This window comes from Hyperolius riggenbachi, chromosome 1, assembly GCF_040937935.1.
Source record: "Hyperolius riggenbachi isolate aHypRig1 chromosome 1, aHypRig1.pri, whole genome shotgun sequence".
NCBI classification, from domain to species: domain Eukaryota; kingdom Metazoa; phylum Chordata; class Amphibia; order Anura; family Hyperoliidae; genus Hyperolius; species Hyperolius riggenbachi.
In genome coordinates, this window is record NC_090646.1 from 214,185,461 (window position 1) to 214,199,813 (window position 14,353).

Consider the following 14,353-nt stretch of genomic DNA (forward strand, 5'->3'; position numbering starts at 1 on the left):
CAATTTGCCTTTTCTTGATTCAAATTAGATCTACATCCTGAACCAGTTCCAGTAAAAATGAAAAATCTGCCACAGTTAAATGAGACAAATAGTGAACTGTCATTAGTCACACATTTAGTTAATGAATCTATTACACCAAACTTGTGAAACTATAATGCCATATTCTACAGCTATTCCAGTAATAATGACTGAAAAAAACTGTCACCATAACCCTTATTTAATTCACCATTTCTCCTCCAATTTCTCCCAGGTAATATTATTTTTTAAACCCTACCAAGACAATGCCATTTCGGCCACCAGAAAGCAAGAAGTTGCTCAGAATAATTTTGACAGCACTTTTTCTCTTTTTTTGAAAACAGAAAATGAAAAATTATCTCCTAGGTCAGAAGAAAATGTGAATTGAATAAGGGCCCTTGTTAGAAAGATTAATTTCATTGTGTTACACAATGACAATAAAGTGCTTGAATCTTGAAGATTACCACTGTGAAATCCAGAATTGGAAGACATGTACCATCTTGTAAAGTTAAAGTGTCACTTAAGGCAAAATAAAAAATGAGTTTTACTCACCTTGGGCTTCTACCAGCCCCCTGCAGCTGTCCTGTGCCAACGCAGTCTCCCTCGGATCCTCCTGTCCCCGCCGGCAGCTACTTCCGGTTTCAACGATAGGCCCGACAGGCCTGGGAACGCGAGTGATTCTTTGCGTTCCTGGCCTGCAATAGCGCCCTCTATACTGCTATTGTGGCAAGGAACGCGAAGAATCACTCGCGTTCCCAGTAGAGATGGCCCGAACGTCCCATTTTCGGTTCGCACACTTCCGCAAAAGTTCAGTTCGCGCGAACCGCAATAGACTTCAATGGGGAGGCGAACTTTGAAAACTAGAAACACTTTTGCTGGCCAGAAAAGTGATCGAAAAGATGTTTCAAGGGTTATAACACCTGGAGGAGGCATGGCGGAGTGGGATAGACGCATAAAGTCCCGGGGAAAAATCTGGATTTGACGCAAAGCAGCGTTTTAAGGTCAGAAATCACATTAAATGCTAAATTGCAGGCCTAAAGTGCTTTAAAACATCTTGCATGTGTATACATCAATAAGGGAGTGTAATTAGAGTACTGCTTCACACTGACACACCAAACTCACTGTGTAACGCATCGCAAACAGCTGTTTGTGTAGTGACGGCCATGCTGGACTGGTGCGCACCATGGCCAGAGTGCAGGACGTGGCGGTTTTCAAGCCCATATGGTCGCCGGGCTGTGGTAGCTCAATGATAGAACAACAGTGACTGTCAGGTAGGTATATGCAGTGATGGGTATTACAATGTGCACCTGTCACTCACAGATAGGTACCGGACAGGCTCAGTGACACTGCGTGTGCTCACATAGGTAGGTGGGTGCACTCAAGTGAACAACAGGTAGTAGGTATATGCAGTGATGGGTATTACAATGTGCACCTGTCACACACACACAGGTAGTGACTAAATGTGCTGGGCCTGGCAGTGGCACACACAGTAGGAATTACCAAGGCTGTCTATGCAACGCAAGTGTCAATGGGGCGCACAAACACAAAAAAAAATAGATCACAAGAACAAGATTAGCTCTCAAAAGAGCTGTTGTGGGGTGCTTTTTTAGCAATAACAATCAGCCAGGGGCAAGCTAACAAGCCTACAAGAGCCTAACTAAGCTTTCCCTATGAGCATCAGCTATTCCTGCATCCTGCATCAGCTATTCCTTCTCTAATGACTGCTTCAGGCACACGAGTGAGTCCAATGCCCGACGCTGCCTGCCTTTTATAAGGGGGGGTGGGGCTCCAGGAGGGAGTGTAGCCTAATTGGCTACAATGTGCCTGCTGACTGTGATGTAGAGGGTCAAAGTTGACCCTCATGATGCACTATGGGGGCGAAGTGAACTTCCGGAAAAGTTTGGGGTTCTCCGCGATCGCGAACCCCCGGAAGTTCGCCTGGAACCGTTTGTCGGCGAACCGTTCGGGCCATCTCTACTTCCCAGGTCTGACGGGCCTGTCGCCAAAACCAGAAGTAGCTGCCGGCAGGGACAGGAGGATTCGAGCGAGACTGCGTGGGCACAGGACAGCTGCAGGGGGCTGGTAGAAGCCCCAGGTGAGTAAAACTCTTCTTTTTTTGCGGTGTGTCCCTTTAAGTGTAAATTCATGAAATGTGTATTTACCTGCATAATTTCTTTCTATGGGGGTGATGGGTATGGTCTCCAGAGCCTTCTCCAGAAAGTCCAGCAAGTTTGGGCTGATGACCATTTCTTCTGGCAAAGACTGCAATGCAACCCAAGCATATAATTTCGCACTTTTCACTCCGCCACTTCCCTTTCCTTTGGCTGTAAAGGGATAAAAAACATCTTTCTGTATCATGATTGCATGACAATTCATTAAAACTTTTTTTCTAACTCATGCAGTATTTAATTCATTATTTTAAGGAATCATGCGGTATATCATTTGGTATTTGATGGATTATTGCAGTGCAGGGAGAATAGATGAAAGATGTGATCCTGACAGCATTTTTTTTTATTATGCTGACAAGTAAAGTACAAGTCAAAATTTGTGTCAGTTTAACCACTTGAGGACCGTAGGCTTTACCCCCCTTAAGGATCAGATCTATAAAGGACATGGGGTAGGGGAAAAAACACAAAAAGAGCACACTCAGAAAACTGATGATAAAAGGGAGACCAGCCGGTCGTAGACAGATCTCACCTGATGTGGTGGCTGATATGCCCTTATGGGTATTATCAGCTTGCAGGCTTTTGTCCCTCTCAGACCAGGGACCAGGTCAGAAGCAGGCTCTTTCTCCAAAGGGATCCTGTGGCTTGAAGCAGGATATCAGGAGCAGCTGTCTGGTTTGTAGCCGTTGGTGTCCCAGCACTGGCTATAACACCAGAGCTGCAGGCACCTGAGGGCTGTATGAGACTCAATCCCTAAGCAGGGAGAGTCTCCTTCCTGAAAAGTTAGCAATCTACACACTGCTCTGTTCAGATACACCACAGCAGTGGCTGGGTGGTGAGCAGTAGCACTGAAGTGGCTGAAAGAAAGCACAGGAGACCAGTGCTGGAAGTAACTGATTCTTTAATTAATGTAACAAATACAACTAGTTTCAGGAGGCCATTCCTCCTTTCTTCTGGCAAACAGTTGCTACATTGTGATGATCCAATTTAATTGAAATTCAAAAATCAATTAGTTAAAGGCGACCCAATCAGTGCGTGTATGTAAATGTAACCAGAGACCATGAGCCTCTGCTGTAGGTCAGGGTTTTCTCTCCCTAAGTGGGTTAAGAAAGTTAGTATTAGGCTATAAAAGGATTGAAAGCAAACATAATATAAGACTGCCACTAGGGGGCAGCCTCCGTGCCGATACTCAGATCAGGAGGCTGCAGCACCACCTCAAACCAACAGGTGGCACCACACTATTTTCTATCTGTAGGTGTAATATCATTTCAGCTCAACAGGTTATTTTACATTGTAAATTAATTTCCGAACAATAGAGGGTACTATAGCACACGCCTCTATTGGGAGAGTGATGATTGCATGGTTAAGAGTTTCCATAAACATATGCAAATTTGATACATTTATTTAAAAAGCTCATTAAGGATTTTATTTATTTATTTATTTTTATTTAATTTTTACTTTTTTATTTGTGATTGAATTTGAGGCTGTTTGATATAAATATTTAGGACACAAGACCAACATTGTAAATTGTCAATTGAGGATGTTAAAATAAAGAGCAATTTGAGTTTGCTTTAATTATATGGCATTGCACACCAAAAGGCGCACAAAAGATTTGTTAGCTAGCTATTCAAAGGGGTATACTTAAGAGTATCTGGATTTTAACTTATGGTGAGAAATTTTTATTTTTATTTTTCATAATCTAATAATCTCTAGATCTTATTAAGCTGTTTGAATTTGGAGATTTTTTTCCGATTGGATCAAACCTCCATTATGTTTTATATTAGGACTTAATGACCCTGAAAGCCAAAAGCATAAAATATGCAAATTATTTTTTTTCCCTTTCCCTTCCTATAAAAACAAATGCAGTTTCCATTGTATTAATACAAATCAACAACTATAAATATGGGGATAATGTCATATCAATTGGCTATAACATATAGAGATGTATAAAAGGTAATAATACCGTGACATAAATATATAGATATTAATAACCATTAAAAAATATATATTGTATGTATATTTCAAGAGGACAGATGAATAAATTATTATATATATATGTAAAAAATACATTGTGCAGTTCAATAAATAATGCTCTAAGGTGCAATTTTAATCATAGTTCTTTCTGTTTTAGTTCGCCATGGTTTCCAAGGCTATATTTAGACCATTAGGACTTAAAGTTTCCATTTGTAAAATCCAGAAAGTCTCTTTATTGCACAGTGCCCTAAACCTATTGAATTTATTTGTATCTAAAACCTGTTCCATAATGGTAATCCTTATTTGTCCAAAGTCTCTGTTGTGTACTTGGTCGAAATGTTTTGAGACACTATGTTTTGCGTATCCTTTTTTAATGTTCTCTCTATGCTTATTTATGCGCTTGTGAAACGGTTGTTTGGTGCGGCCTATATATTGTAGTCCGTACGGACACTAACAGGTAAACTACATAGTCGCTTTTACATGTAAGGTATTGGTAAATGGGCCAGGTTTTGTTATTCACTCTGGAGTTAAAACTTTTTTGGTCTTTTTGTATGCTTTCGCAACATAAGCATTTCCTTTGGTTGCATGGAAAGTTTCCGAGTAGACTTTGGGAAGTGTTTTTGGTGGGGTGTGGTACTTGCATATTTTTGAGTCTGCTGGGTGCTAAAATGTTACGAATTGTCTTTCCTCTTCTAAAAGTGATCTTGGGTTTGGATGGTAAAATCGTTTTTAAAATTGAGTCATTGAGTAAAAGATTCCAATGTTTCTCCAGTATGGATCTGCATTCCTTGTGTTGGCTCGAAAAATTAATTATGATGTTGAGATTTTTATTGTTACTGTTAGGGTCATTTTCATCACATTTTTGCTTAGGTAATTAACAATCCTCTTGTGTAAGGCTCATTGCTTTTAACCAAGCGTCGTTGATAATTTTGTTCGGGTACCTTTTGTGAAGGAATCTTTTCTTTAAAATCTCTGATTGTTCCTTAAAGTCCGTAGACTGTGTGCAATTTCTTCTAATCCTTTTAAACTGGCCATAGGGTACGTTTTTTAGCCATGGCTTGTAATGTTCGCTGGTGTAATTGAGGTAGCCATTACAGTCAGTTTTTTAAAAAAAAAGTTTTTGTAGCAATTTTATTTGTATTCTCTTTAATATAAATAGTTAAATCTAAAAAATCTATAGTTTTTGGGTGGATATTTGCTGTAAATGTAAGCCCAAATTGATTTTAATTTAAATAAGCTATATATTCTTGTAACTTTTCTTCTGGGCCTTGCCATATACAAATAATATAATCTATGAATCTTTTATGGAGGATCAGGTTCGCACTGTATGGGTTGTTGGGTGACCAGACCAGTGTGTCTTCCAACCAGCCCATATACAGATTCGCAAAACTTGGTGCGAACCTGGTCCCCATAGCTGTACCCCTCGTTTGCAAATAAATATCATCTAAAAATGTAAAATAGTTGGTCTTTAAAATAAAATCAATGGCTTCAATTATAAAATCTTTTGGCTTTCAGGCATAAGGGGATCGCCATTTAAAAAGTAAGCTACCCCTTGCAGTCCCTTGTCTTGTGGAATATTGCTATATAGGGAACATACATCCAAAGTAGCCCATATATAGTTAGATTGCCATTCGATTTTTTCCAAAGTTGTTATAGTATGCGTAGTGTCTTTTAAATATGCTGGCAATGACTGTACACATTTTTGAAGGTGAAGGTCTATGAGATGTGATAAATTACATGATATTGAGTGAATTCCTGAAATGATAGGGCGTCCTGGTGGATTTAATGGGTCTTTATGGATTTTTGGTAAATGATAAAAGAAAGGGGTTTGTGGTGTTTTGACTGTTAAAAAATTTAGTTCATCTTTGTTTAAAATGTTTTTTTCTAAAAGATTCCAATATGAGTGAGTTGTATTTGGTCAAAAATATATCGGTGGGGTCTTCAGTTAATTTCCTGTAGTAGTTATCATTTAAAATGCGATGAGCCTCTTCTGTATAAGCTGTTCTGTTTTGCAGTACCACACCTCCCCCCTTGTCCGCTTCTCTAATAACAATGGTTTTATTGGCTTTAAGGTTTTTTAGTGCCAGTTTTCTTGTCTACTTAGATTGGTTTTCGTAAGAAGTTTTGAATCAGGATGATACCATTTATTGGCTAACTTAGAGATGGATAAACAGTGAGCTTTCGACTTATAAAAAGCCTTCGTCGGACTGGTTCCTGACCAGAACTGAAAAACACAGCTTATATACACTGACATACAGAGGAGAAACATTCTTTAGCAAACATAAATGTAATTAGATGCCTTAACTGTTACTGAGGAGACTTTCCTAGGCATCCTATCTAAATTGATAAGATCAATAGAATCCTCAACATGACATAAAGCAGACTCTGGTGATGAAGAGACATCGTAAATTCCGAATTCAAATGGTAACTGGCCTGGTTACATGCACCATTAATTCTAAGCTTAAGAGAATTGTGGCATTTAAAGCCAGCACCTGAAAGCAAATAAAATGAATAGTGACAGTGAATTCCATCTTACACAGCATATGGCACAAAAATGAATGAAAAGATAGAAAAATTAAAATTAAAAGAACTGTGGCATTTAAAACCCATCGTACCAGCACAAGAAGTTGGAGTCCTTGTTTAAACCATCTTGTACAGTTTTGAACCAATGTATAAACTTAGTTTCTTGTGTTAGTCTCATGTTTCCCGATTTGAAGCCACCCATTAATACAGTGACGCGAAAATCGCTTAAACTGTGTCCAGGTAAACAAAAGTGTGTTGGTATTGGGAGATCAGTATAATTTGTAATATCCTTTTTCCTGCTATTAATAGTGGATCTGTGGTGTGTCAAGATTGGTTTTCAACAGGGGTTTTTTACAGCAGAGGCTCATGGTCTCTGGTTACATTTACATACACGCACTGATTGGGTCGCCTTTAACTAATTGATTTTTGAATTTCAATTAAATTGGATCATCACAATGTAGCAACTGTTTGCCTGAAGAAAGGAGGAATGGCCTCCTGAAACTAGTTGTATTTGTTACATTAATTAAAGAATCAGTTACTTTCAGCACGGGTCTCCTGTGCTTTATTTCAGCCACTTCAGTGCTACTGCTCACCACCCAGCCACTGCTGTGGTGTATCTGAACAGAGCAGTGTGTAGATTGCTAACTTTTCAGAAAGGAGACTCTCCCTGCTTAGGGATTGAGTCTCATACAGCCCACAGGTGCCTGCAGCTCTGGTGTTATAGCCAGTGCTGGGACACCAACGGCTACAAACCAGACAGCTGCTCCTGATATCCTGCTTCAAGCCACAGGATCCCTTTAGACAAAGAGCCTGCTAATTTTATCCAGCTCGCTCCCCCTGTTCTCGTTTCAGCACAGGGGTTATTTAAGTTTACCTATCTGTCTACCTTAAGGACCAGACCCTTTTTTTCCATTCAGACCACTGCAGCTTTCACGGTTTATTGCTCGGTCATACAACCTACCACCTAAATGAATTTTGGCTCCTTTTCTTGTCACTAATAAAGCTTTCTTTTGGTGCTATTTGATTGCTGCTGCAATTTTTACTTTACTAAAGAAAGCTTTATTAGTGACAAGAAAAGGATCCAAAATTCATTTAGGTGGTAGGTTGTATGAGCGAGCAATAAACCGTGAAAGCTGCAGTGGTCTGAATGGAAAAAAAGGGTCTGGTCCTTAAGGGGGGTAAAGCCCGCGGTCCTCAAGTGGTTAAAGGAAAGAAATGTGGGGTAAACATAAAAAAATTTGAATGTGGGGAAGGGATGAAGGGATGGAGGGGGGGGGGGGGGGGTGCTTCAGTTTACCCCCATAATTAGCTGATTTGCCATAGCAAATCTAAGTGCTTTATATTTGTGGTCCACTGGTAAGACGTGGTCTGGGGGGCGTAACTGTAAAATAGCTGCAGTTACAGTTGGGCATGATTATAGCCGTAACTTTGTAGCGCATAAAATAGCAGCACAACCACTATTTTAGCCACTATAAGGTTTAGTATCAGTACTCTATAGCGGATAAAATAGCGATGTGCTATTTCAACACCATTGCATTATGATCCTATTTTTCAGGATGCACAGCGCAATATGCATAGTGTGAAAGTACCCCAAATCTTGGTTTACATGTGCAGTCACAAAAAGCGATACCAGCACAAAAGCCACTGATGTAAGGCTCTCTATTTTTATACAGGTGATGATGAAAATGTACAAATGGTCAGATTAGTAAGAAAACAAGTTACCTGAGGGGATAGGTGGGGGTGGGGGTGGTAACAAGGTGTTAGTCTTGCTGTGAACAGTACTAGGTAAAGGAGGTGGTGCAGTGTCTTTCATACCATACAGCTTTGATTCTTTTGAAAGGGTCCTTGGCAAAGATGATCCTCTCGAGGTGTTTGGCGATTCGGTTTTCAGCGTTTTTGAGTTGTAATGCAGCTAAAAAAATGAGCAATAACCAAATAAGATTAAATTGGTAATGTACAGGTCTGGGGTCAGATTACTAATGCGTAGGCCTGGGACCACATTGTTCATGTACAGGTCTGAGGCCAAATTACTAATGCACAGGTCTGGGGCCACATTGGTAATGCACAGGTCTGGGGCCACATTGGTAATGCACAGGTCTGGGGCCAAATTACTAATGCACAGGTCTGGGGCCACATTGGTAATGCACAGGTCTGGGGTCAAATTACTAATGCCTAGGTCTGGAGCCACATTGGTAATGCAAAGGTCTGGGGTCAAATTACTAATGCCTAGGTCTGGAGGCACATTGGTAATGCAAAGGTCTGGGGTCAAATTACTAATCCCTAGGTCTGGAGCCACATTGGTAATGCAAAGGTCTGGGGTCAAATTACCAATGTACAGGTCTGGGGCCACATTGGTAAGCACAGGTCTGGGGCTACATTGGTAAGCACAGGTCTGGGGCTACATTGGTAAGCACAGGTCTGGGGCCACATTGGTAATGTACAGGTCTGGGGTCAAATTACTAATGCCTAGATCTGGGGCCACATTGGTAATGTACAGGTCTGGGGCTACACTGGTAGGCACAGGTCTGGGGGCACATTGGAAATGTACAGGTCTGGGGTCAAATTACCAATGCATATGCCTGGGACCACATTGGTAATGCACAGGTCTGGGGCCACATTGGTAATGCACAGGTCTGGGGCCAGATTGGTAATGCACAGGTCTGGGGGCACATTGGTAATGCACAGGTCTGGGGCCACATTGGTAATGCACAGGCTTGGGGCCACATTGGTAATGCACAGGTCTGGGGCCACATTGGTAATGCACAGGTCTGGGGTCAAATTACTAATGCCTAGGTCTGGAGCCACATTGGTAATGCAAAGGTCTGGGGTCAAATTACCAATGTACAGGTCTGGGGCCACATTGGTAAGCACAGGTCTGGGGCCACATTGGTAAGCACAGGTCTGGGGCTACATTGGTAAGCACACGTCTGGGGCTACATTGGTAAGCACAGGTATGGGGGCACATTGGAAATGTACAGGTCTGGGGTCAAATTACCAATGCATACGCCTGGGACCACATTGGTAATGCACAGGTCTGGAGCCACATTGGTAATGCACAGGTCTGGGGCCACATTGTTAATGCACAGGTCTGGGGCCAGATTGGTAATGCACAGGTCTGGGGCCACATTGGTAATGCACAGGTCTGGGGCCACATTGGTAATGCACAGGCCTGGGGCCACATTGGTAATGCACAGGCTTGGGGCCACATTGGTAATGCACAGGTCTGGGGCCACATTGGTAATGCACAGGTCTGGGGTCAAATTACTAATGCCTAGGTCTGGAGCCACATTGGTAATGCAAAGGTCTGGGGTCAAATTACCAATGTACAGGTCTGGGGCCACATTGGTAAGCACAGGCCTGGGGCCACATTGGTAATGCACAGGCTTGGGGCCACATTGGTAATGCACAGGTCTGGGGCCACATTGGTAATGCACAGGTCTGGGGTCAAATTACTAATGCCTAGGTCTGGAGCCACATTGGTAATGCAAAGGTCTGGGGTCAAATTACCAATGTACAGGTCTGGGGCCACATTGGTAAGCACAGGTCTGGGGCCACATTGGTAAGCACAGGTCTGGGGCTACATTGGTAAGCACAGGTCTGGGGCCACATTGGTAATGTACAGGTCTGGGGTCAAATTACTAATGCCTAGATCTGGGGCCACATTGGTAATGTACAGGTCTGGGGCTACACTGGTAGGCACAGGTCTGGGGGCACATTGGAAATGTACAGGTCTGGGGTCAAATTACCAATGCATACGCCTGGGGCCACATTGGTAATGCACAGGTCTGGGGCCACATTGGTAATGCACAGGTCTGGGGCCACATTGGTAATGCACAGGCCTGGGGCCACATTGGTAATGCACAGGCCTGGGGCCACATTGGTAATGCACAGGTCTGGGGCCACATTGGTAATGCAAAGGTCTGGGGTCAAATTTCCAATGTACAGGTCTGGGGCCACATTGGTAATGCACAGGTCTGGGGCCACATTGGTAATGCACAGGCTTGGGGCCACATTGGTAATGCACAGGTCTGGGGCCACATTGGTAATGCACAGGTCTGGGGTCAAATTACTAATGCCTAGGTCTGGAGCCACATTGGTAATGCAAAGGTCTGGGGTCAAATTACCAATGTACAGGTCTGGGGCCACATTGGTAAGCACAGGTCTGGGGCCACATTGGTAAGCACAGGTCTGGGGCTACATTGGTAAGCACAGGTCTGGGGCCACATTGGTAATGTACAGGTCTGGGGTCAAATTACTAATGCCTAGATCTGGGGCCACATTGGTAATGTACAGGTCTGGGGCTACACTGGTAGGCACAGGTCTGGGGGCACATTGGAAATGTACAGGTCTGGGGTCAAATTACCAATGCATACGCCTGGGGCCACATTGGTAATGCACAGGTCTGGGGCCACATTGGTAATGCACAGGTCTGGGGCCACATTGGTAATGCACAGGCCTGGGGCCACATTGGTAATGCACAGGCCTGGGGCCACATTGGTAATGCACAGGTCTGGGGCCACATTGGTAATGCACAGGTCTGGGGCCACATTGGTAATGCACAGGTCTGGGGCCACATTGGTAATGCACAGGTCTGGGGCCACATTGGTAATGCACAGGTCTGGGGCCACATTGGTAATGCACAGGTCTGGGGCCACATTGGTAATGCACAGGTCTGGGGCCACATTGGTAATGCACAGGTCTGGGGCCACATTGGTAATGCACAGGTCTGGGGCCACATTGGTAATGCACAGGTCTGGGGCCAAATTGGTAATGCACAGGTCTGGGGGCACATTGGTAATGCACAGGTCTGGGGCCACATTGGTAATGCACAGGTCTGGGGCCACATTGGTAATGTACAGGTCTGGGGCCACATTGGTAATGTACAGGTCTGGAAAACCACCACAGATTTTTTTTTTTGGTAACATTAGTACAAAAAGAAAACAAGAAATGCATTAGTGTGCCACAACACATTTTTTTTTTAAAGACCAAGTTAAGGCAGTTTTTTTTATATGCATTTAATAGACTTTTTAAAAAATAGTAATTATACATTAAAAAGTTACAAAATATGTAGTTATTACAAAATGAAACAAGAAACTACCTGCTGCACCTGTTCATAGGTTCTCGGCGACTGACACTGTCATGCACGGGTACACACACGGGTACACACACACACACACGTACGTACACACACACACACACACACACGTACGTACACACACACACACGGGTACACACACACACACGGGTACGCACGCACGCACGCACGCACGCACGCACACACACTCACACACACACACCTACCAAATGGCTACATTTGGATATATGCCTCATGGCATTCTGTTTTTTTTTAATATATATTACGGCCAGAACCCGAAGTCTGGCCACTTCGGGTTCTGGCCAGTCAAAAAACGCGAAGGGACCGTGCACCTGGGACCAATGTTAGAAATGAAAAGTTTCCCAAATTAAATAATATCACGGCGGCGTTAAAGAGGAACTCCAGTGAAAATAATGTAATAAAAAAAGTGCTTCATTTTTACCATAATTATGTATAAATGATTTAGGCAGTGTTTGCTCATTGTAAAATCTTTCCTCTCCCAGATTCACATTCTGACATGTATTACATGGTGACATTTTTACTGTGGGCAGGTTATGTACCTGTTTACAACTGTCTGCAAGGCCAGAACAGCTAGAAACAGCCATTTCCTGTCTGTGAACATTGTTACATTGTGGCAGTTTGCCCAGAGTACCGTACGGTACCAGAGCCTCTTGTGGGAGGGGTTTCAGCACAAAATCAGTCATACAGCGCCCCCTGATGGTCTGTTTGTGAAAATCATTATATTTTTCATGTAAAAGGGGGTATCAGCTACTGATTGGGATAAAGTTAAATTCTTGGTCGGAGTTTCTCTTTAAATGAATGAATTCCCTGGCAGCATTATGTGACACAGATGAAGCCGCCTCTTCCGCTCTGCCTCCTCTCCTCCCCCTGCCCCTCTCCTATGCAGCTGTGGCAGCCCGGGGACCACACGTGTCCCCCAGGATCATTTGTAGCAGCAGGGAAGCAGAGCGGGAAGGCTGCAGACATTGCTTCTGCCAGCACCCACTCTGCAGAGGAACAAACGGCAGGATTCCCTGTCGCTACGAATGACCCTGAGGGACACGCATGTCCCTGGCTGCCAAAGCTGCTTAGGAGAGGGGCAGGGGGAGGAGAGGAGGCAGAGCCGAAGAGGCGGCTTCATCTGGTCACATAATGCCGCCGGGGAATTCATTCATTTAACGCCGCCGGGATATTAATTTTTGGGAAACTTTTCATTTCTCACATTGGCCGCAGGTGCACGGTCCCTTCGCGTTTTGACTGGCCAGAACCCAAAGTGGCCAGATTTCGTGTTCTGGCCGTAGCATATACATCTTGTGTGAGGGGGTGAGAAGAGTATAGCTATACTAATACAATCCTATTAGATTTTTTTTATCCAGTGGACTAAAATTCACTTTCAAGTTAAACTGAAGACAGCAATCAGAACTCAAATATGGACAGTTGAATGCTCGTAACATCAACAGTTAACCACCAGGATTTGATTTGCAACCACTGAAATCTGTTTCATAGGCACTTAATTCCAGTAGCAAGATTGTGCCTTTTCTTTTGCAAATTTTGTTATTTAAGAAATATTCCCATGATGTTGGCGGTGTTCTCTGCAGTTTTATGCACTCTAGAACGATATAGTCCAATGTTGTATCTCTTGACTTGATAATCTAAATAAAGATTACCGTATATAAAAAAATCTGATTATATAAGAAATCTATTTGAAATTTAGCTCATATCACTCCTGCCTGTGGGACTACAAAGCGCGTGCATATTGTAGTATCGCTATGGGCGGGTGGGAACTAGTTAAGGTTGTATTTACATATTATTCTCTAATGTCCTTTCACAGAATTTACCTTTACATCAACCCCAGGAATATAAAAGACTGTGGTTTCAGAGTCACTTGACTTCGTTTGAAGAGACGACGGCACCTTCTTTCCTGCCAGTAGGTGTGTGGTAGATGCATAGTTGTTCTGAAATTTTTTCTTCTTTGACGGAGAATCTTGGTCAAGACTTCGTGAGCTTCTGTCATAGCTCCTATGCATAAAATAAATTGAACAGTAAATAAAAATGCTCACGTGACTCATATGATATCTTACCCCACTGCATGGGTTTTTTGCTACCCTACTTTAAAGAGGAGCTGTTAGGTATAAGGTCTCAGAGAAAATAAACACATATATCAGTAGCTAAAGATTGGCTGTACTTACATTACATATTTTACTGTCCACGTTTGGATTTCACAGAATTTGTATATAGTATATGCAGAGATAGATGCTCCTGACAGCTCATGGCAGACTCCATGTTTTTCTGTCAAATGTGTCGTCATGTCCTGTCTGCTTCCTGATCACAGATAAGCTCCTACTTGAACAACACAGTGTGCAGTGAATATTAATGAGCCATGTGGCTAGGAACAATAGCTGACTCCTGCAGAGTACTCTGCCCCGAGATTTATCAGTGCTACACGCTGGACTGATTACAAGCTTCTGTAACGTCTCATTAGCAGCCGAGGGGAGGGCCCCAGAATGCTTTGCAGTTTAGTATGCGGCTTGCGTCCTTATGGGTCTATAACAGCCTTTAAGATAAGCACACATCAAAGGTA

The 14,353-nt window shown here is 42.9% G+C and overlaps 1 protein-coding gene across 1 annotated transcript in view; it reads right to left on the reverse strand.

Moving 5' to 3' along the window:
* Positions 1-14,353, reverse strand: part of BLTP1 (bridge-like lipid transfer protein family member 1) — a 399,009-nt gene that overhangs the window by 57,436 nt on the left and 327,220 nt on the right. The window contains exons 69-71 of the mRNA XM_068280272.1: positions 13,611-13,791; positions 8,400-8,589; positions 2,178-2,339 (exon numbers count right to left, since the gene is read on the reverse strand). Of these exons, the coding sequence (XP_068136373.1) occupies positions 2,178-2,339; positions 8,400-8,589; positions 13,611-13,791 (533 nt within the window). The remainder of the gene's footprint in view (positions 1-2,177; positions 2,340-8,399; positions 8,590-13,610; positions 13,792-14,353) is intronic.